This window comes from Anastrepha obliqua, chromosome 5 (genome assembly GCF_027943255.1).
Source record: "Anastrepha obliqua isolate idAnaObli1 chromosome 5, idAnaObli1_1.0, whole genome shotgun sequence".
Taxonomy (NCBI): Eukaryota; Metazoa; Arthropoda; class Insecta; order Diptera; family Tephritidae; genus Anastrepha; species Anastrepha obliqua.
In genome coordinates this window covers 37,024,669-37,047,497 of record NC_072896.1, presented here as the reverse complement: position 1 = coordinate 37,047,497, position 22,829 = coordinate 37,024,669, and the positions used below count along the sequence as shown (strand labels likewise).

At 36.1% G+C, this 22,829-nt stretch overlaps 1 protein-coding gene across 13 annotated transcripts in view; it reads right to left on the bottom strand.

Moving 5' to 3' along the window:
- Positions 1-1,989: 1,989 nt before the first annotated feature.
- LOC129247079 (uncharacterized) overlaps positions 1,990-22,829 on the bottom strand; it is a 41,020-nt gene continuing 20,180 nt past the window's right edge. For 9 of the 13 annotated variants that reach the window (XM_054885989.1, XM_054885983.1, XM_054885982.1 and 6 more), the window contains 7 exons: positions 19,211-19,269; positions 16,245-16,401; positions 11,473-11,653; positions 9,255-9,411; positions 7,802-7,953; positions 4,019-4,119; positions 1,990-3,945 (listed from right to left, as the gene is read on the bottom strand). In XM_054885989.1, the coding sequence (XP_054741964.1) occupies positions 4,063-4,119; positions 7,802-7,953; positions 9,255-9,411; positions 11,473-11,653; positions 16,245-16,401; positions 19,211-19,269 (763 nt within the window). In that variant the 3' untranslated portion in view covers positions 1,990-3,945; positions 4,019-4,062. The remainder of the gene's footprint in view (positions 3,946-4,018; positions 4,120-7,801; positions 7,954-9,254; positions 9,412-11,472; positions 11,654-16,244; positions 16,402-19,210; positions 19,270-22,829) is intronic. The other 4 variants (XM_054885984.1, XM_054885992.1, XM_054885993.1 and 1 more) reach the window with 4 other exon arrangements.

The following is a 22,829-nucleotide window of genomic DNA, read 5'->3' as shown; positions in this document are numbered from 1 at the left end:
CTTTCGACGTCCCTGCCAGCAATTTAACTACAATTGTCGATACACCGAACGCAATTGAGCCAATTAATTCAATCATTAAACATGTACAACACTGTGGTAATTATTACATTTCGAGCACACCCGTACCTGCTGATAAATAAAACGGACACGTTTTTTTAATTGCAATATTTCATTTATTTTTAGATTTATTTAAAGTTCTCATCCAATTTAACACAAAATGCTCGCCATAAATCATTCTATAAAAAAATGTCGCTATATTCAATAGAATTTCAAATATGTACGTATTGCACATACATGCGCAATTCATGTTTATAAACGTCCATTTACATACTTATATTAGGTATAGTGGTTATAAATCGTATACTTGAATTTCAAAAATTCAGTTTGCTTTTCATTGGCGTTAACATGAACATTTTCATACGAAAGCATATGCAAATATGGGCATAGGAATATAATGTTAATACTAAGTTTCAGAATGTTTTGATTTATTTACTAAAAGCTTACGGTTATAATATGGATCATCAAGGCCTATTACAAGTATATAATATACATATATGTATATCGAGAAAAAATCGGCAAATCAAATTACATTTGATACACAATTATCACAATTATTCGTAAGTATGTTTATAGTACTTAAGATAACACTTAAAAGATAATTCAAACGGAAGAGGGGTAGCGTATAATCGACCTTCTAAGTATTTCATTTAACATAAAAAGTGTGTATGTACATATAAACATTTGAAATAGGTAATAATTAAGGATTAAATTTGTGCATCCTTTTTGTCAGACTCGGCAATTGCTGACTATTTGTAATAAATAAAACGTGTGTACATAATTAAACCCAATTTCATTACAGAAATTTATAAGCAAAGCCCAAAGAATTAATAACCTTTAAATATTTGTTAATTATTGTATATTATTTTAAAGATACAATTTATTTTAAATGCGTATAAGTTTGTATTTGCTGGACGCATATTGTAGAAGAAAAATTGTTATAAATATATACAAACATTCCTTATGTATTTGATCCGCTAAGGTTAATGCTTTTACAATTGTGGTTACAGTATCTTACATCTAAATATTAAAATCAACAATATTCAAACGTTATTTTTTCTACCAAATTTATTTAGCCGCTTTTGTTTTGTAAATAATGAAACAAATTAAAAGTTTTACTGCTTCGTATTTTAAATTTGGAGAACTACTTCTGCCCTTCGGCAGGCAATGGCAAACCTCCGAGTGTATTTCTGCCATGAAAAAGCTCCTTATAAAAATATCTGCGGAGTCGACTTGAAACTGTTGGTCCCTACATTTGTGGAACAACATCAAGACGCACACCACAAATAGGAGGAGAAGCTCGGCCAAACACCCAAAAAGGGTGTATGCGCCAATTATATACATATATATACTTCTGCCAGCTAAAACACTGCGTGTGGGAAGGGAGACGTGTAGTCTAGTTTATCAGAATTCTGCAAAAATGCTATGCATAAAATATTGTTTTTTACGTAATCTACGAGAAATGTGTACCAATTTAAGAGTTTTCGGCATTTCTGTACAATTATATATACATACATACATATGAATGAGTTAAAAAATTACATTATTGTATTTTTAGTGACTAACTAAAAATTATTAAAATCTATTATTGCCAATTATTCAGGAGTTTAGGTAGGTATTTGGAAGCAAAACTAAAGTCGAGTCGAATTTTTCTTAAGGGAATTCAAAAGAAACTCGAAGAAACCTTCAGTTCTATATATTCAAGAATCAGATAAAATACGAAGTTATTGATTGGTGATACGGTTTTTAGGCATGTAATGGTATATTCAAAATTCAAATAAACTATTGTAATCAAATTGCAATTAAATTTACAAATAATGCTGGCAAGTTTATTATAAAAAGATCGAAATGAAACGCGTTGAAAAAAAGCCAACTTGATCAAAAAGTTGCCGGAATCACCGCCAGATGACGCTCTAAGTAAACTGATTTGAATTCTGTTTTTTTTTGTTAGGTTGCTACATCTATGATTAACATTCCTACCAAAACTGTATTGCCATTGCTTGACATTTGTAAACGTTACGCCGTCTTGAATAAACCCACCATTGCACGTGTTTTCAATTTCTTACAGTTTTAAAACGGGATTTGGATTTGCTACGAGTTTATATCAATTTTCGCGTTTAAAATGAATTCAATGTTGCGAAAACCTTATAAATGTTGGGAAACTGTTTCGGTAATGATACTCTAAAGAACATAGCTGTTTAAGAGTGGCATGAAAGCTTCAGGAGATCCTGTGAGTTCATTGAGGATGACAAACGTAGTTGTAAGCCGTCGACATTGAAAACTGATGAAAATATCAATAAAGTGAAAGAAAAGTCGATCAATAACCGCAAATTAACCATCATAGAGCTGACAGAGGACTTGAACATGGCTTATGGTTCCGTTCAAGACATTGTAGTTAATGATTTGGGGTTGCGTCGTGTTACTGCAAAGTTGGTCCCAAAGGACTTGAATTTCATGCAAAAAAGAGATATCAACACGTATCGCCAAAAAGACATGAATTCGAAGGCTAAATCCAACCCAACATTCATCAAACGCATATTACTGGAGACGAGACGTGGATTTATGAATGTGACATGCAATCCAGACATCAGGCGAGTCAATTGAGAGCTCCGAATGAAACTCGACCAAAAAAATCTTGTCGTTTTCAGTAAAAAAAAAGAAAGTAGATTATGGATTTCGACTATGTGGAGTACTTTGAAAGCGATGACATCACCTTTGAGGAATAAACTTGTATTTCGGATTTGCTGAATAGATTCCGGGAACTTTTTGATCAAGGTGATAGATATACTCTTTTTCGAAATCATAAAATGATACGTACTTCCACCTTTTTTTGGCTAGCACGGGTTTATGGTGTTGTTAATTTTTCTATTAAAAATTGTAACCTTTAAAATCGCTTAGTTATTTTTATTTTATTTTCGGATCTTTTCGCTGTCTATAAAAACAGTTGCAAGTACTATATGCATTCACAGAACATGCATGCTTACATACTACACATATCCATGTAAAATTAAAATAAAAAGAATCTGAATACAATTTTGAACGGATATAAAATATCACTTAACGGCAACTGCTCAACAATTTTAAAATTAACTGCTGCTATTTAATTGTACACCTGGTTATAGCGCATAGAATTTTATAAACGGTAAATTTGGAAGCTATTCTCAGAATACAGATAGATTAATTTTTTACACAAATTTTAAATCGATTAAATACTTAACGGTTTTACGTCACTACTTAAACGATTTTGGTTTTTCATGATTAGGCAAATAATGGGTCTACTTTACCGGAAATACCCGGACATTTATTTAGTCAAGAACTGTCACTCGAACAGTATTTCCAAAAAAAAATTGTTTACACTTGTTTCAAAAACATGACTATGGAGTGTTCTATTTTATGATACATCACCGTACTTTCACTGAAGTTAAAAAAACGCACAGTGAAAAATCGTGCTTAGCACACTTTTGCAATAAGATAAATATGAAGTTTTAATAAAACTCGGTAAAACAATATAGGGAGAAAATTTATTTAAAAAAACCGAAGATTTACGTATAAATTTTAATTAACGCCTAGTTATAAAGATTAAAATCGGGAGGTTATAAATATAATTTTGATTTCGACGACCTACTTAATTTTCACGTACGTACATATTTATTTATTTTAATTGAATGGAATGGTTTTCTATAATATTGAATAAATTGACATTTTTTCTTCTTATCTGCGTTTGCTTGATTTACAACTTCAATATAAACATCTAATAATGGTATGTATTATTTTATAAATCACTCTTCAATGTGGCTCCTATGAATCGGTTTATCTCTGTGGGTTCCGATTCTTTAAACGTTAGCGATTCCGTTTAGTTTTTCTATTGACATTTCCCTCGATGATAATCTAAAAATAAAATATATTATTATTTATAGTACAATTTGTGGATATAAAAAGGATGTTATTAGGACAATCGTACGCTTCAACGTGTCACACTTGCCACTTCTTGCCGTTCTTGATAATTCAGTTTTTGTTTTTTAATTCATTATCCTCTTGAGATACTTTCGGGCATTTGAACTGCTAATTGCGCAAAAAAAAATATCGTTACAGTAAAAGGCATTTCAAATTAAATTTCAATACGACCACTACACATACATATATATTCATTTAACAAAAGATGGTATAAAAAATGTTATGAAATGTATGTAACTAAACACAGTCAAACAACATAACGGTCTATGCATACGGTCGATGCACTAGAACGGTCAAATAGCGCTGGCTGTTGTGCGAGACAACGGAAGAACAGTGAAAAAAAACTAAAGTCTGGTGGACAGTGAAAAAAAAAAAAACTAAAGCCCAGGGGTCGATACCTGGCCCGGACTTCTAGAATACGACGTATTCTTACTACGCACACAAATCCTGGAAACTTTTTCTTTGTGGCTTTTGCTTATAACGCACAGTTTTTCGTGTACACGAAGTTAGGTGATAAAGATTCAAATCAATCAAAACTAATTTTACTCGTTCAAATTGAATTGGTTTCGAAACGTTTTAGCAAATTATTATCCTTATTGTCTACGGTTGCATATACAAATAATTTAATACTGCTTTTCAGCCTAGATTAGGTTGTTCAATAAGTTTTGCGGTTCGATAAGAGAGGTCGTTGCTACTAGCCTAAATTTTTCTTTTTTGTAGGGTCACAAAATCGAAATTTTTTTTCTTCACTCATCTTATAGTAAATCATTTCAAGAATGTTGTGTCAAAATTTTAAGTGGATCGGAGCAGAACTCTCAAAGTTATAGCCTTTGTAGGCACTCTACCTCGAATGCGGAGCATAGATAATTTTTCAGAGTCATTTTTTCAAACGCGTTTTTCCCGAAACGACTTCTTAAAAGTCGGTGCCAATCACAACTCCGAAACTATTCAACCGATTCTTTTCAAATTTGGCACACGTTTTCTAAATCAAAAATACCTCCCCCCCACACTGTTTTTTTTAATTTTTTTTTTTTAAGGTTGTTTTTCACTTACTAATATGGCGAAATTTTTCGCCAAAAATGCTCGCTTTTCGTTTTTTTGCCACCAAAACTACAAAAATGAAAAAAAAAAAAATTTATTCATGTAGGGGGGAGCATTACGTCATACTTTAACTGAAAAATTCGACTTTTTTAGTTTCAGATGATTCTACGACGAATGCCGATTGGCACCGCAGAGCACCTCTCGAAAAACATATCTCCAAAAAAACTCTGTCATGGGCTTATTTGTCAATATTTTATTATTAATATTTTTTAAAAACTTATTGAAAAGATGTACAATAACATGCAACTGATTTTATTAAAGTATCTTAAGCCATATTTCTGTAAAAAATTCAAAAAAAAAGTGTTTTTTTTAGCGCTATACCCTACCACCCCCTTAATGAACGAATGTTGAAAGTGGATAAGGACTTTGGCCATCAATTAGTACAGTAGAAAGATGAGTTGCTGAATGTAAAGATGAGTTGATGAATTTGCTGGTTGTACGACCTTGAAGACGATCCACGTTATGAACATCCAGCAACAACCCCAGAAATCGTAGAAAAAATAGAGGATATCGTATTGGAAAATCGTCGAGTGACTGAAACAGATTTAGTAGAAGCTCTAGGTATTTCATTGGGCAGAGTAAGCAATAGTTTTACTGAAGTATTGGGTTTCAGAAAGCTGTGAGCATAATGGATGCTGTATTCGTTAACAATGGATGGAATGGATTCGAATGGGACTTTCTCAGCAACGTTTAGAGCGTTTTCGAAAGGATAAAGTGGATTAGTGCATCGGCTCAACGCTATGGATGAGACTTGGGTCTATCACCATAATCATAAATCAAAAACAAGAGGCTAAAGAGTGTTGTGAACCTGGTTCTTCAGCTCCGAAACGAGTTCGTGTTCAGAAATAGGCCAAGATGGTGTTAGCACCAGTTTTTTGGGATGAGAAAGGAATTCGTTTGAGGAGTACTTGCAAACTGATAAAACAATAAATTCTGAATGTTATTGTAACCTTTTAGACCAGCTTAAGAAAAAAAATCTTGAAAAAATACGCAGCTTGAAAAAACTTTTTCATCAGGACAATTCACCGTGTCACAAGAGCATTTTGACAATGGCTAAAATACATGACTTTAAGTTCGCATTGTTGGAGCATCCACCATATTCACCAGATTTGGCTCCTAGTGGCTTCCATCTGCTTCCAGATCTAATTAAAAAAATGCATGCGTGGAAAGCATTTTTCATCAAATGTTGAGGTCATAACGGCTATGGTTGCAAAATACCCTTTGAGATTCTCAATTCAGCCTTGAATTCATAAATTGGAATCTCGTTGGCTGAATAGTAAAGTGTATTTTAAACCATAAAATTGTATTTTTCTTATCGAACCGCAAAACTCATTGAACAACTATCGGAAATATATATATACTTCAAAATTACATAAATGTAAATATGCGCAAAATTACGCCAAAAGAAGCTGAAAATTGAGAAATTAAATAAATGAAAAGTTATATACTCCTACATTGACAAAGTCGCACGAAGAGATCAAGAGTTGAAAAAATAACACTTCATATTGAACGGTTCACGGCAACTAAACTGGTTATTCAATTATAGTGCTGATTCTTTGGAAATGTGCCATTCGTTAAGAAATGGGGCAAATTATGATCTGACATTTTGTATTTACGACTTTTACTTTCCACCTCAGAGCTAACATGTTTTCCCACCTACCTCCTCATAGTAGAAATATTTTGTGACGTGGTTACTGTTGTTATAACAGCACGTAGCACCATCTGGAACAACTAAGTTATACGTGATGTTAGTAAGTGGATGAATTACATATATACATATGTTGTGCCACAAATGGAGGGACCTGCAGTTCTATGCGCCCGCCACGCAATTAGGAACCAAACTATTATGTTTGAAACGACTTCATGCCATGGAGAGTTTGATTTTTATCAGACGCTATTCCTCAGAGGCTAACGCTACTATTGCGAATATTTCTATAGAATGGACAGAGTGGAATCTTCGCTTCGACTGTGTGGATGATGATGCGCACCGCACATTCCTTCCATGTGAACACCTCATCGCCTCGCGATCTGGGCAATGATCTTCAATTTGGAAAACTGAGAAGCTCTTGCGAGGTATTTTAGAGGGGTACTTTGTCCAAAATAGCAGAAGGTTGTATATTAAGAACAATCTGAGAAAACACCCTAATTAGGAGAGAGTATCTCTGAAGCTTATTTGGCTCACGTCTGCATATGAAGTAATGCTATCGCGGTGCCGAATGTGGGGTAAGCGTGCGGGCGTTAGGAGTAAAGGTTACAGAGGGTAGACCATAAAGTTCCACATTCGAGTAAGTTAGTATGCCGCAGCGGAGAATATATGTAATATACCTATAATAACCATATTAATAATAATGATATAATGAAAACGCATAGTGATATACAAGCATGTTTCTATCTGTAATGTTTATCGGAAATTATATTTATGGTTGACGTCAATGAAAAACTCTATATTTGTATGCCGCTTTTAGAAACAAAACTTGAACAAACTGAAACAAACTTGTTTGAATCTTCATGTGCCTAATAGAATTTAAAGACAAGGCATACCCTTGGTATGTCAGACATTTCAAAAATGTGCGTTAACGTAGTTTTAAAATTCGTTCAATGCGAAATGTGCTGAGTCTTCCACCTTATTATCATAAGATACATACACTTAACATAATTTTGAACCACTCTATAATTTTATAAATCATACCTGCAGTATTTGACTGGCTTCGAACGCTGTACCAGGCAGTAGTATAACCGGAGAAGAAACATGTCCAGATTCAACGCATAGCATATTAGGAAATTCATCATCGCCGAAATCGCTTATTTCTCGCGCTTGATCAATCCAGGGGTTCCAAATGACTAAAATTGTAAAATTACAAATAAAAAATTAGAATACAAATTAGACAATTTGTGGGGTGCAACTTCAGGTTTTCCTACAAATAAAAAGCTTTAGAGTTCTATGCCCGAATGGCAGATGGATTTGTGCAATAAGCAAGCAGATTTGTGCTGCCTCCTGACTTGTGGCCGCTGTAAGAAAAACGTTTAGACGATTTATGTCGTTCCCATTGACAACACTGTGCGCGGGCTTTCAACTTTCTTTTGTCTTCTACATTTTAACGGGAAAACTTCGCCAAGCATATTTTATGCTACGTAACAGCATTACATACATATGCCCAAGGAAGTCGGACAGTCTAAACCAGTTTTTCTCCAAATACGATTTTAATGATCCTTTTATGGCATTTATTTTTTAATATCATATCCAGCATATGTCCGCCGGAGTTGCATTGTCCAATTCGATCAGTCCAATTGCCATAAATCGATTGTTAAGCGCGCTGTATGACAAATTGCGCCGTCTTATTGGACCGACGTCGATGCTTAGCTTATTAATCTTTGGGAAGGAACGTTGTTCTGGCGTTAAACGATTCATGATGATTTGCCAAGTCTATTGCTATTTTCAACCGTCAAACTACATATAGTTACCGATATCGATAGTTCTCATGCAGCTAGAAAGTCATTCTATAGAACTTTCGTCATCTGAATGGTCACAAATCAGGGTATTTTACATATTGTTCCTAATATATATATATATAATTGGCGCGTACACCCTTTTTGGGTGTTTGGCCGAGCTCCTCCTCCCATTTGTGGTGTGCGCCTTGATGTTGTTCCACAAATGGAGGGACCTACAGTTTCAAGCCGATTCCGAACGGCAGATATTTTTATGAGGAGCTTTTTCATGGCAGAAATACACTCGGAGGTTTGCCATTGCCTGCCGAGGGGCGACCGCTATTAGAAAAATGTTTTTCTTTTTCTTTTAATTTTGGTATTTCACCGAGATTCGAACCTACGTTCTCTCTGTGAATTCCGAATGGTAGTCACGCACCAACCCATTCGGCTACGGCATTGTTCCTAATGCCGTTATTAAAAACGTATGCCACTGAAAACGTTTTCTTATTGTTAAATTTTTTATGTAGCAGTTCACAATGGAACAGATCACTACGGTTTTATGCTTGCATTCTTTTCCCAGAAATTTCACTTGATGCGCCGGAAAAACTCTCAAGCACTAAAGTTCCCTCCCTTTCTTTTAGCTATTAGGCCTAATTTCTTTGGAACACTATTTTTGTATCAAATTTACTAAATCTAACAAGTAAATTTGAACTCACCTGTGTCAGGAAAATTATACTTGTGCAGTCGCATCTTCCTTCCGGATACAACGTTCGTGATAACATGCTCTTGGGGTGTGTGCTGGTAAATTCGATCAGTCCACTCACCAATTGTCACAATTTCACGCCCCTCCTGATAAATAGCACCTTCGCGAGTCTGTAATTATGTTCAATTCCATTAAACAAATTTTGCTCAAATTAAACTCTAAAGGCACATAAAAACCATAAATCAAATAAATAAAACTAAAATAAATATAAATCCAATAATAGATTTACGGAAATAATCAGATTAACTAGGTGGTAGATTTAATCAGGTTCGCCTGTTTATTGCTTGCCCGCTCTTCATCTTTTTAATTGGCGCGATAACCGTTTACGCGATTTTAGCTGAGTTTACCAAAGCGCGCCAGTCGTTTCTTTCTCATGCTAACCGGTGCCAGTTGGACACACCAAGTGAAACCGTGAATGAAGTCCTTCTCCACCTGATCTTTCCAACTCAAATGAGGCTTTCCTCTTCCTCTGCTACCACCAGCTGGTACCGCATCAAATACTTTCAGAGGCGGAGCGTTTGTATCCATTCGGACGACATGACCCAGCCAACGTAGTCGCTGGATCTTTATTCGTTACGCTATGTCTATGTCGTCGTAAAGCTCATCGTTCCATCACCTGTGATATTCGCCGTTGCCAACGTGCAAAGGTCCAAAAATCTTGCGCAGGATCTTTCTCTCAAACACTCCAAGCGTCGCTTCATCGGATGTTGTCATCGTCCAAGCTTCTGCGCCGTACGTTAGGATGGGCATGATGAGAGCCTTGTAGAGTGTTAGTTTTTTTCGTCGAGAGAGGACTTTACTACTCAATTGCCTATTTAGTCCAAAGTAGCACTTGTTGGCAAGAGAGATTCTACGTTGGATTTCCAGGTTGACATTGTTATCGGTGTTAATACTGGTTCCTAAATATACGAAGTCTTTTACAACCTCGAAATCATAACTGTCAACAGTGGCGTGGGTGCCGATACGCGGGTGCGCCGACTGTTTGTTTGATGACAGGAGGTACTTCGTTTTGTCCTCTTTCACCACCAGACCCATTCGCTTTGCCTCTTTATCCAGTTTGGACAAGGCAGAACTAACAGCGCGGTTGTTAAGGCCGATGATATCAATATCATCGGCATACGCCAACAATTGTACGCTCTTATAAAATATTGTGCCTGAGCGATTAATTTCTGCGGCTCGTACGATCCTCTCCAACATCAGGTTAAAGAAGACACAGGACAGCGAGTCACCCTGTCTGAAACCTGATTTGGTATCAAACGGCTCGGAGAAGTCCTTCCCAATTCTGACGGCGCTGCTGTTGTTGAGCAACGTCATCTTGCAAAGCCGTATTAGTTTTGTGAGGATACCAAATTCAGACATTGCGGCATACTAATAACTCCTTTTCTTACTGTCGAATGCAGCTTTGAAGTCGACGAAAAGATGGTGTGTGTCGATTCTCCTTTCATGGGTCTTTTCCAAGATTTGGCGTATTGTGAATATTTGGTCGATGGTAGACTTTCCAGGTCTAAAGCCACACTGATAAGGTCCAATGAGTTTTTTTGATGGTGGGCTTCACCCTTTCACACAATACGCTCGCTAGAACCTTATAAGCCATATTTAGAAGGCTAATCCCGCGGTAATTGGGACAGATTGCAGGATCACCCTTCTTATGGATTGGGCAGAGCACACTTAAATTCCAATCCGACCATGTTCGAGAAGTGTTCCCTCCATAATTTAAGTATGCTTTGGATGTCAGCCACCAGATCGCTTTCTTTGTTCTTACAGGAAAACGCCCCGGTCTTAAAACCTTCTGTAAGCCGCCGAACTTTCTGGTAGAAGTGGGCGTTGTTCCTTAGCCGCTCACTTTAATTTTAACTAGAATCTGTAGGCTGATTAATTTTGCGCCACCTTACATATATAACAGTGACAATAAAAAAAAAAAACTATCAACATACATGGCAAGTCAGATTCCATTAGCTGACAGATAAGCTGGCGGTCAGATTTCTGAGATTGTACCATTGTGGTCCGGATGTTGGATTACCGCGATTCTATTGTATTTTTCATTCCTTACCAAAATTTTTCTTACAATATAAGTGGGAGTATAATGTCTCTGGCTCAACCGATATTTGTACATTTAAAACTTTTAAATACTTGATATTTAAGCTATTTTTCTTCCATTATATTTGTCTTACCTTATCAATAAACGTACAACCATGTAAGCCCGTTATTTGGCAGCGGCGTACATCAGGAACTTTTAAGTATGTGTGTAAAAGCATATTAAATGTGAAGGACAAATCCTTGCTCGGATTATATACACCAATGTGAAAATGCAATTCCTTTTCCCGCAAAATCAATCGATACGTGATTCGAAATCTGCACAAATAACAATAAAAAAAAGGAACAGAGATGTAATGCAATCAACGGAAACATTTATTATAACATAGTACGTAAGTATTTTTCCTTTTGCAGAAAGGGCTATCTGTTTTAACTTCAACCTACTTCATAACTCCCAATATTTGCTCCTCTTCAGATTTATAACAAGGTGCCAACAACGTACTTTAGTGTCACTATAAGTACTTACATATATTTAAAGTTCGCGCTTATTACAACTTACAACACGACTTTGCACACATGAGCAACACCAATACGCATATTAAGAAAAAATATAATACCTGTGCATACTCAGTTTTCCTGATCGATTTGAAAGGTAGAAAAATTCGAAATGTACACGGACTAGCTAGGTTTACCATTTAAGGCTCATTGAAGAAGCTGTGGGGACTTTTCAGAGAAGGATATGGTTGAACATTTTCTCTGTAAATGTCCGGGTTTGGCAGCTAGATGATTAAGGTCACTGGGTGCTCCTTTCTTCGACAGTCTTCGTCAGTGCGCCAACCTAAATCCCATCAATCTTCTCCGTTATATCAACAGCTCTTTCCGTTGGAGGTCTTATAATGGTATCAAAATGGCGATTGGGTAGTTGAGGGCATGCATATATGTGGCTATAACTTCCCGATACCATTATTTTTCTTTTTGCTGTTTTTCAGATAAGACATGGGGAACTGCAAAATTAAGAGACGTGCACTTATCGTCGCTATATGTGCAAATCACATCAATTTAGAAATCTCTAATTTTCTTAAGTGTGCTAATTTTCTTCGTTCATAAGGTTCGCCGTGAGTGATGCGGAATCTGTTGCAAAACGAAAAAAAAACCCGAGAAGTGCTCGTCACTGCCCGGTCTGCAGAATTTATTCAACAAATGCAAGCAAGCATTGGCGAGCATCCTTGAAACTGATTCATTTCGTTCCGCCGAGATATGATACTGAATTTCTGCCAAGATTTCCCGCGGGAAGAGCTGTAACTGTCAAAATAACATATGGGCAACACTGTATAACAGCTAATTTTATTTAAATAGAAAATTGTAAAACACTTAGAATAAAAAAAAAATAATAATAATAATTGGCGCGTACACTTCTGTTAGGTGTTTGGCCGAGCTCCTCCTCCTATTTGTGGTGTGCGTCTTGATGCTGTTCCACAAATGGAGGGACCTACAGTTTCAAGCCGACTCCGTACGGCAGATATTTTTATGAGGAGCTTTTTCATGGCAGAAATACACTCGGAGGTTTGCCATTGCCTGCCGAGGGGCGACCGCTATTAGAAAAATGTTTTTATTAATTTTGCTTTCAGCGAGATTCGAACCAACGACCTCTCTGTGAATTCCGAATGGTAATCACGCACCAACCCATTCGGCTACGGCGGCCGCCGCCGGCCACTTAGAATATGAGTGTTTAATTAACCAGAAAATTCTACATCAGCACTATTGGCTTGCAACTAACCCTAAAATATTTTCTATAGAATTTTCTGGATTTCAAGTCTGAGAAAAAAGCTTCCTTTTATCCTCTATTAAATTATTTTCCGCAATGTGTTTGTATGCACACCCAACCATACCTGCTAAAATTATACTTTCAGCTCCTTCACATGAAAAGGTTTAATTTGAAAACTTAAAGTGTTTTTTATTCTGGCGGAAATATTTGTCTGAATTTCACTCATTAATGGATCTGAGACTAATCTCCTCAGTAATTAGACATAAGCATAAATATTTGTATTCAACTACGTAGTGAAAATAGACGAATAAATTTCAGGTGAGTGACATTTCATCTCATCACATTCACATCATTGCCCCACACGGTTGAAGTCAAGTTGCAGGATCCGCCTTTGATTTAATGAAATGAAATGTATGAATGAGAAAATTTAACATGATCAGCTAATGCACACTGTGGGATACTATATTACATTCGGTAGCCCAGTGATAAAAACGGAGAACAGAACCAACCGAGAAACGATCCATCAGATATTCGAAACATTGTAAAGCTCATGTAATTCAAGGGAAATGGTGAACAACCTTGTTTTTAAAATAAATGAGTATACAAGATCTAGCCCTTAAAAAATCAAACAATTTCATCCATTATACTATTCGTTATGGGCATAAGTTTCCGCCCTCGTAAAAGAGGTGTTGCTGCTGATATTATTTATGTGTTCGCTCTAGTAATATACTGGTGATTTGAAGGGGTATATGTGAGGTCTCGATCGCAGTAGTTGACATTCGTTTGAAGTGTAAAAATCATTTTTTATCTGACGTCAAAAATGTCTGCACTCATCGGGGAAAAACAGCATAATTTTATATTACCTTTTAAAGAAAAGTGCAGCTGCAACGTGTCGTATATCGATCAATATTTACGGTAATCACGCTCCATCAAATACAACTTGTAAAGAGTGGTTTCGACGCTTCCAAAGTGGCAATTTCCACGTGTGCGACAAAGATCGCGAAGAAACACCGAACAAAATCGAAGATACTTAACTACACCAATTATTGGATGAAGACGCATGTCGAACCCTTGATGATATGTCTAAAGAGTTGGATGTTGACATATCAATCATCGGCAAACGTTTGCACGCGATGGTAACAGTGCAGAAAGCAGGTAACTGGGTGCCACATCAATTGAAGGAGAGGGATATCGAGAGACGTGTGAGATGCTTCTTGAACGGCAGAAAAGAAAAGGTTTTCTGCATCGCATAGTCACTGGCGATGGATCTATAACGATAACCCTAAGCGTCGAAAATATTGGAGCCTTCCAGGTGAACCAGCTCCATCGACAGCGAAAAAAAATATTCATGCTTCAAAGATTATGTTGTGCATCTGGTGGGGTCGAAGGGTTACATCTACTAATATGAACTCCTTAAACCATCTGAAATCATCACTGGCGATCGTTACCGACTGCAGCTAATGCGTTTAATCGAGAGTAATATAAGAGTCTACAATTACTTTTAAATTGCATAAGCTCATAGAGATAGCTAATTGCATGGAGTTCGTCCTAAGAAATATGTTTTTTTCTTCAAATATGAAACTTGCGCCTCCACTGGGAGGGGTTATACATTTTTTTCGCCATTACAATATTAAATATTTTCTAATTTCGCACCTGCGTGAAAAGGTATCATAATATTTTTCTATTCATATACATACAAAGAGGGTTTGTGCGTAACTATCAATAAGGCTCGTGAAACCCATTATGGGCATGACATACCAAATGATAGAAATGGTTTCTTCTAATGACAAACCTTGAGTGTATTTCTGCCATGAAAAACTTCTCATTAAAACCAGCTGCGGCCGGGGCGGAATACAACTGAAGGACCTACAGATCTTGATCTACCTATAAAACAAATTGCAGACGCACACCACAAATAGGAGGAGGATTCCCCCCAAACACCACAGGATGTTCGCGACAATTATATATAAATAAATTTGTTTTCATATTCAATAACAAATATTATTATCACAATAACAAAATTGTTTACATAATTTTAGTTGTTATTATGTCAATATAACAGAGTGTCAGGTGGCACAATTAGATTTTAAAGTTAAAGTTTCTCCCTTACTGCTGAGCGTATGAGCGCAAAGATTTGATTCGTTCATGAAGATTTCATTCATGGCAACCAGCCCACGACCGAGGCCCAACTGGACATCGAGAATAAATGAAAATATTAAACTCGTCGATGGAAGTCATAGCCCGATAGAAGTATAATAATAATCCCTGAGACTTCCAAAAACTAGTGTCCATGAAATATTGAGATTCAGACTTCACTCTTTAAAAGTACAAATCATGCAAGCGCTTAAGCCTAACGATTACAATTTGCGTAAAAATTTCTGCGAGACAATGTTGGAGTAAACACTCTGAATCTGAGTAATGAAGCCCGTTTTCATTTGAATGGAATTAAATGGAATAAGTGGACCACATATTTTTGAAAATCATCGAGAAAAAGTAAAATGCCTGTGGACGGTATCTCATATCGGTGCATGCTGAACGATTATTTTCTGTCAATAATGAGAGAAAATACGTCCTTCAGTGCACACAAATGGTTTCAACAAGATGGCGCCATACCGCACATGACCAGAGAGATCATGGCGATACAATGAGATTTTTTCCCTTATAAACTGATAAGCCCTTTCGGTGACATATCCTGGCTACCAAGGTCGCCCAATCTTAACCCTATCGACTTGAAACAAACTCAGCGGCCATCTCAGCACTAAAAGAAAATATCGTTTTCGAAGTTAATGATATCCCAACATCACTTTTCCAGCGAGTGGCTCGGAGTGTGAGTGTATCCGACATAACCTTCAAGATTCAGAGGAAATAATTAAAAAAACATAAACCCAACACTTATTTTCTTTTTAATAATTATAAATATAAACTTTTATCATTAGTATTTTATAATAGTTTGTTTGTTTTTAATTTAGCTTTTCATTCCTAATTGTGCCACCGGACAGTCTGCACTACAAATTCTCAGCAATAGATGTGAGAGTATTACATCTGCTTTTTAATTGCAATAGATTAGAAGTTGCTTTTTTAAGGTTCGTTCCTAAAAATCTGTTGTAGTTATTGTAAAATAATCTAATAGAATTTAATTCTTACTGATAATTCCACATGGAGCGAGTGAATTCATTGTCCATTAAAGAAAAAATAGCTTCAACATCACCATTGTGTAAACGTTCTGGTGGTCTTTCCAAATTCCATCTCGTGATGCGTGCAAATCCGTGCTGAGGCCCAAATGACCAAGGTCCAAATTGCGCTAAAAATGTAAAATAAAGTTTTTTTCATAGATATAAATTAACATGATCGTTCGATAAGCTCTTAAAGAACAAATTTCCATATTAATTTCATGGTTTAAATGGTGCAATAATCATGCATAACGCTCTGTTTATCATTTCTAGTTTCTCCTGTCTTGCCCTGTCACAATCTGAAGAGATTTCATAGTTACATGTCAATTTTGCAGCCGTCGTAGCTGAATAGGCTTGTGACTATCATTCGGTAGAGTCCGGGTCCGTTGTCGACATGAAGCATCAAAATGTTAGCAAAGGCTTTTTTCTATCACCGGTCGCTAGTCGGCAGGCAAAGGCAAGTGAGTGAATTTCTAGCCTCATAAAAAACAGTTTGCCATTGGTAGGCGGCTTAAAACTACATAACGGGTGATCAATTAAGAGGAGTTTTTTTCATTTGCGTTTTTTTTTACAGATCGCGCGCGAGTTGTGGCAAACTGTCATCGTGGATTTGTTGAACAGCGTTTGGCATTTCATCATGGAAAGACTCACACCGCAACAACGTCTACAAATTGTTCAACTGTATTATGAAAATCAGCGTTCTGTGACAAATGTTTTTCGTGCGCTTAGACCGCATTATGGTCAACATAATCGGCCTGCCTTAAACACTATTCGACATACCATCAACAAATTTGAATCCGAATATTCATTGGTGGATAATTCTCGACCGAATAGACCACGTCCAGCAAGAAGCATTGAGAATATAGCGGCAGTAGCAGAGAGTGTACGTGAAAACTGCGATGAATCGATTCGGCACCGTTCTCAGCAACTTGGACTGTCGTATGGAACAACTTGGTCAATTTTACGGAAGGATCTTCATTTAAAAGCATACAAAATACAGCTCGTACAAGAACTAAAGCCAAATGACCTTCCTGCACGTCACCGTTTTGCTGATTGGGCTCTTGAAAAGATTGAAGAAGATCCGCTGTTTTCGAGCAAAATTTTGTTCAGCGATGAGGCGCATTTCTGGCTCAATGGTTACGTCAATAAGCAAAATTGCCGCATTTGGGATGAAGAGCAACCAGAACAGGGTCAAGAGCTACCTTTACACCCAGAGAAAACAACGGTCTGGTGTGGTTTATGGGCTGGTAGAATCATCGGTCCATATTTTTTCAAAAATGATGATGGCCGCAACGTAACTGTGAATGGTGCTCGCTACCGTACCATGATATCGGACTTTTTGCTACCTGAAATTGAATCTAATGATCTCTACGACATTTGGTTTCAACAAGACGGAGCCACTTGCCATACAGCTCGTGAAACAATGACTTTATTGAGAAGTCATTTCGGAGAGCAGCTGATTTCACGTTTAGGACCTGTGAGTTGGCCACCAAGATCTTGTGATATCACACCTTTGGACTTTTTTCTTTGGGGATTCGTGAAGTCCAAGGTCTATGCTGATAAACCAGCTACGATTGAAGCTCTGGAAGCCAACATTACGCGTGTTATTCACGACATACCAGTCGAAATGCTCGAACGAGTGATTGAAAATTGGACCTTCAGAATGGACCACCTTAAGCGTAGTTGCGGCCAACATTTGAATGAAGTCATATTCAAAAAGTAAATGTCAAAGAATGTCCTTTCAAATGATAAATAAAGGTTTTGAACATAATTTACATTTTTGTTTTTTTTTTTAACTATTGAAAAAAGCACCTCATGATTGATCACCCGTTATAAGTCCTTCCATTTATGGAAAAAAAAAATCAAGAAGCACATCAAAAATTAAGGAGAAACTCAGACAAGCATTTAACAAATGATGTACGCATCAAGTTTATATTTATACAATCATTTCATAAACTAGTATCATTTCGACAAAGCCGCTTCCGCTGAACACTTTGAAAATTATCCACGATAACCACTTCAGCGTGTGTGAAGCTGAATTTAACGAGACCGCTCTTTGGCACAAAAGTTCTCCCTTTACGATACCGCCTATAATAGTTTAACTCACGATGTACAGAATGCAGAGGTGTGGCCAACATCAGACCGTTAACCGGTTCTCAGCGGTTTTGAAGAAATCAGCTAATTTTCTGAAGTAACTGGGCTTATGACAGTGGTTTATTTACGAAAAAAATTAGATTGTGATCAATACAGCCTTTAGTCATGTTACTTCGTTGCCGTCTAAACATCGACTGATTGAACGAGAGTGTGAAAACGGGTAAAATACGTGCGTGCATAATTCTGCTACCGAATCCCCGATGACGTGCCAGCCAAAGTTAGTCTCACAATTTTACTTCGGATGGTTAAACCAGACACTCAAGTGCCTTTAAGGCCCATAACCCAACAGAAAAGGGGTGAACAGACAAGTCTGAGCAAAAGTGAATGAAAAAATACAATATGTACTTTACTAATGTAACTTGATCGCCTCTCTAAATATTTAATGGTCGGTCTAATAACATGTCATAACGTGTGCAAACGGTTAGAAAATATGTAGTATTTATTTTTTTATACACAGTTAGACCGGCGGTCGCCACAACCTGACCTAACTTACCATTAAATTCAAAACTATTTGAAGGTATTTTTTACTTAAGTAAAGTAAAAAATATTTAAAACAAGCGTATTCAATTTTTCTACTTTTCAAAACAAACAATATATACATATGTACATAATTTGGGTCATTAAATCTGAACTAAATAGCTTGTAAATCTGAGTGAGTAAGAAATTAGGCTATTAAAAAACATTATCCCATACCATGAGTATTATATCTTGGATTGTCTAAGACCTTATGGAACGAACATAGCTTTATTAGTACTTATGCACATATATATGTAATAATAAACTTACGAAATACGAAAGGTATACCACCACGAATAGCTTTTTTCCCATCAAATGAAGCAAGTTTACTGAAAAAAAAATCGAAATCTTACTCACAGATAATAGGCATATGCAACGAATTCACGATATAATTATTTACATAAAAGCAATAAAGTATTTTACATATCTAATAAACAACAAAACATCATTACATTCTATAATGTGATAAATATATTTATTTCTCATTCACAAACCTCTACAGATTTTTATAAATGTGAAATTCAGCTATGGAACCATAATTTTAAGATCCGATCGGGCAATAAGTGGATGAGGCAAGGCATATCGAGGCAAACATTCAACCCTTAGAGTACGGAGTGGGAATCTTTAGGTGCCCCCAGACTAGTTTTTCTTTAATAAATTCATAAATAATTTCTGTCCCTTTAGGTAGTCGAGTTTTATTTTAAATACTGTATACAGAAATATTAGTGATATTCTATTTTATTTATTAATAATTATAAGGCAAGTTTTTCATTTGGAGGAAGTTACCCAACTTCATCATTTATATTATAAAATAGACTTCGTACTGTAAGGGTTAAAGCGGCGGGTAGAATAATTGCTTTAGTTTTACACTACAAGTACATGCTCAAAGTTCATTATTATTAGAGAACCACCGAGCTTCGCCTTCGGTTTGGTCTTCGGTCATACTCGGCCACAAAAGTTCTGTTCGGTTCGGATTCGGCAAAAAACAAACCGAACATTTTTTCAATTTTTATTTCTTCACAAGCAATTCAAAACAGCTTTTGGCGATATTATTAGCAAATCATTAAATGGCGAATTGAGCACTTGTGTTAATAAATACCTGCTTCAAGAAATTGTAAAATTTTCTGTTGAAAAAAAAGACTGCTTTAAAATCTTTATTTACTCCTTCATCAATTGCGATACGCTATACGGATAGACAGTGCCGCTTGCAAAATGAATATGCCGACAAGCTATTGTTTTTATATTAGGTACAATATAAAATTATTCAACTACGATTACTAAAAAATTAATACATAAGTTATTAATAAAAATACTGGATTTTTAAAAAGTCAGTCCTTGTTTGTTTGTTTTTATTGTGTCCTTGGAAACGTTCGTTTCGGTTTAGATTCGCCTTCGGCCAAAATTGTACAAAGTTCAATTCGGCTTTAAAAATTGACGATCGGTGTTTTTCTAATTATTATTATTATCACATACAGGCAGAGAATGTTTAGTATAGAGGAGTCTTATGAACTACGAATAGTGTGAATTGTGTTAAAATTAAGTCGAACGACGGAAACAATGTCGCCACATCCAGCTGGACAGCGAGAAATTATTAACAATGTATTCTCAATCAATGATGATAGATTGCCAGATTTGACCATTTGATACGGTGAAAAACAAAATTGTGATAGTAACTTCGGCTCATGATGAAAACATTTCAGACCAAGATTGTGACCAAGACCAGATAACCGGCTCTCAGTGAATTTGAAATAATCAACTGATTGGCTGACGTAACCAAGGTCAGGACAGCGGTTTGTTTGCGAAAAAACTGCGATTAAGTTGGTGATATACGAAAAGAAACTCAACATGGTATTCGCTCAAGTCGAGGTGTCGCCAAGTTCAGACCGTTAACCGGCTCTCAGCGAATTTGAAAGAATCAGTTGATTGGCTGACGTAATATGGATTATGACGGCGGGTTGTTTACGGAAAAACTGAGATCGTGTTGGTGATATACGAAAAAAAACAACACAGTCTGCGCTCATGTTGCTTCGTTGCTGTCTGACCAACGACTGATTGGACGAGAGTATGAATACGAAGTCTGCTTCACATAAAAATCATCGGCCGTTCATAGGCGGCATAAATATATAGGTCCGTAGATATGTGGAACAATATCAAGGCACCTACTTCAAATCGGAGGAAGAGCTCTGCCAGGGAATGAGTTGCATAAGTAAATGAAAATGTTTTAATATGTTAGCTTGGGGAAAAATAAATCAATTATTTTTGCGCAAATGGTTTAAAGCTGTTTTATGGTCGTTCTTTAGCTCTTGGGCGATGCTACAACTACTAACATGCCGGTCAACTTCGATTATTTCTGTGATTCTATCGACATTTTCTTTAAGTAAAAAATAACTAACAGTATCAGCACGATAAACAACATTCACAAATTCAGCGGTAAACTGTAAAAGGTACCGAATTTTCTCTTTGTTGGCTTCATTTGCCAACACCCTGTAACTCACCACTGAATGGAACAGACAAAAAAAACAGCAAAAGAATTTTTTTAGTGTGAAATGGATGGGTTAGTGCATGACTACCATTTGGAATTCAGAGAGAACGTAGGTTCGAATCTCGGTTAAAGACCAAAAATGAAGAAAAAGTTTTTTGCTAATAGCGCTCGCTTAACGGCAAGCAATGGTTAACCTCCGAGTGTATTTCTGAAATGAAAAAGCTCCTCATAAAATATATCTGCCGTTCGGAGTTGGTTTGAAACTATATTTTAAATATTTTATTATTGTGAATAAAAGTGTAGATTCTCCCATCGAAGAATTCCGCTTTAATTTGATTTTGGTTGGACGGACATCATTTCAATAATGGTTTTAAGTTTTTTTTTCATGCTTGCAAATTTACTTAGAATGCTTACTATTGTTATCTTTCGAAAAAATACTAAAACCCTTGAAACATTAAACTTAACTTGATACATTCAACTAAATTATTTTTATTTTATTTATTTTCAAAAAACAAAAACCGTCGTCGTTAAAAGTCCAAGCTGTACGTTTTTTTTTTTGTTTTTGAATAAACATAGATACAAATAACATTCACGGAGTCCCATGTAACATTCTTTTTATTTAATATATTATAATACAGTATTTCTGTCTATTATAAGAAAGAAACTCAGTGCAATTCTGATGTTAAGTTAAACTTATGCAAACAAAAAAAATTTACTTATTAAAGTGAGTAACAAAGCATTTTCGTTGCCTTCTGCTTTCGCTGGGATTTATCGATCTGAAATACAATGCACACAACAAGTCCATTCATAAAAACATTCACATTTTTTGCTGCTACAAATGCAGACAACGGCAACCACGAACTTACTAAAGGTGCCGTTCAAAATAAACCGACATTTGTGTTCTTAAATTGTACTCGTTGCGTCACCTCCAACCAACGCTTATCTTTTCATTTGCGTTGTTTTTATTTTCGCTTCATACGTTCCTAGCCCATGCGGCGAAAAACCGTTTTTTCTACATTTCTGGTTCATTCAGTTTTTCTAACTTCTGCGTGGTTATTTCTCTTTTTTTCAACCTACAACATACATATATGTTTTGGCTCTTGTTTTCTGCATCATGCTTGTGTTTTAGTTTTTGGTCTGTTGTACTTGACGTTGGATACTTCACTTGGAAGTTTAACCGGCTTGCTAAAGTTTTTCAGTCACTTCTGTACAAACAATCTCACAGCGACAAAACAACACTACAGGCGTTTGAGACCGTTCGTTCTGGTTGCTATGTGCTATTTAGGTTCGTTGATGACGGTTAAAAAAGTAAAATTTTCAAGCATTTTTTACATACATTATGGTATGATAAAAAACTGACATTAATGCATTTTAATTCAAGTGGAATGTTGAAGTAAGCCTTTTACT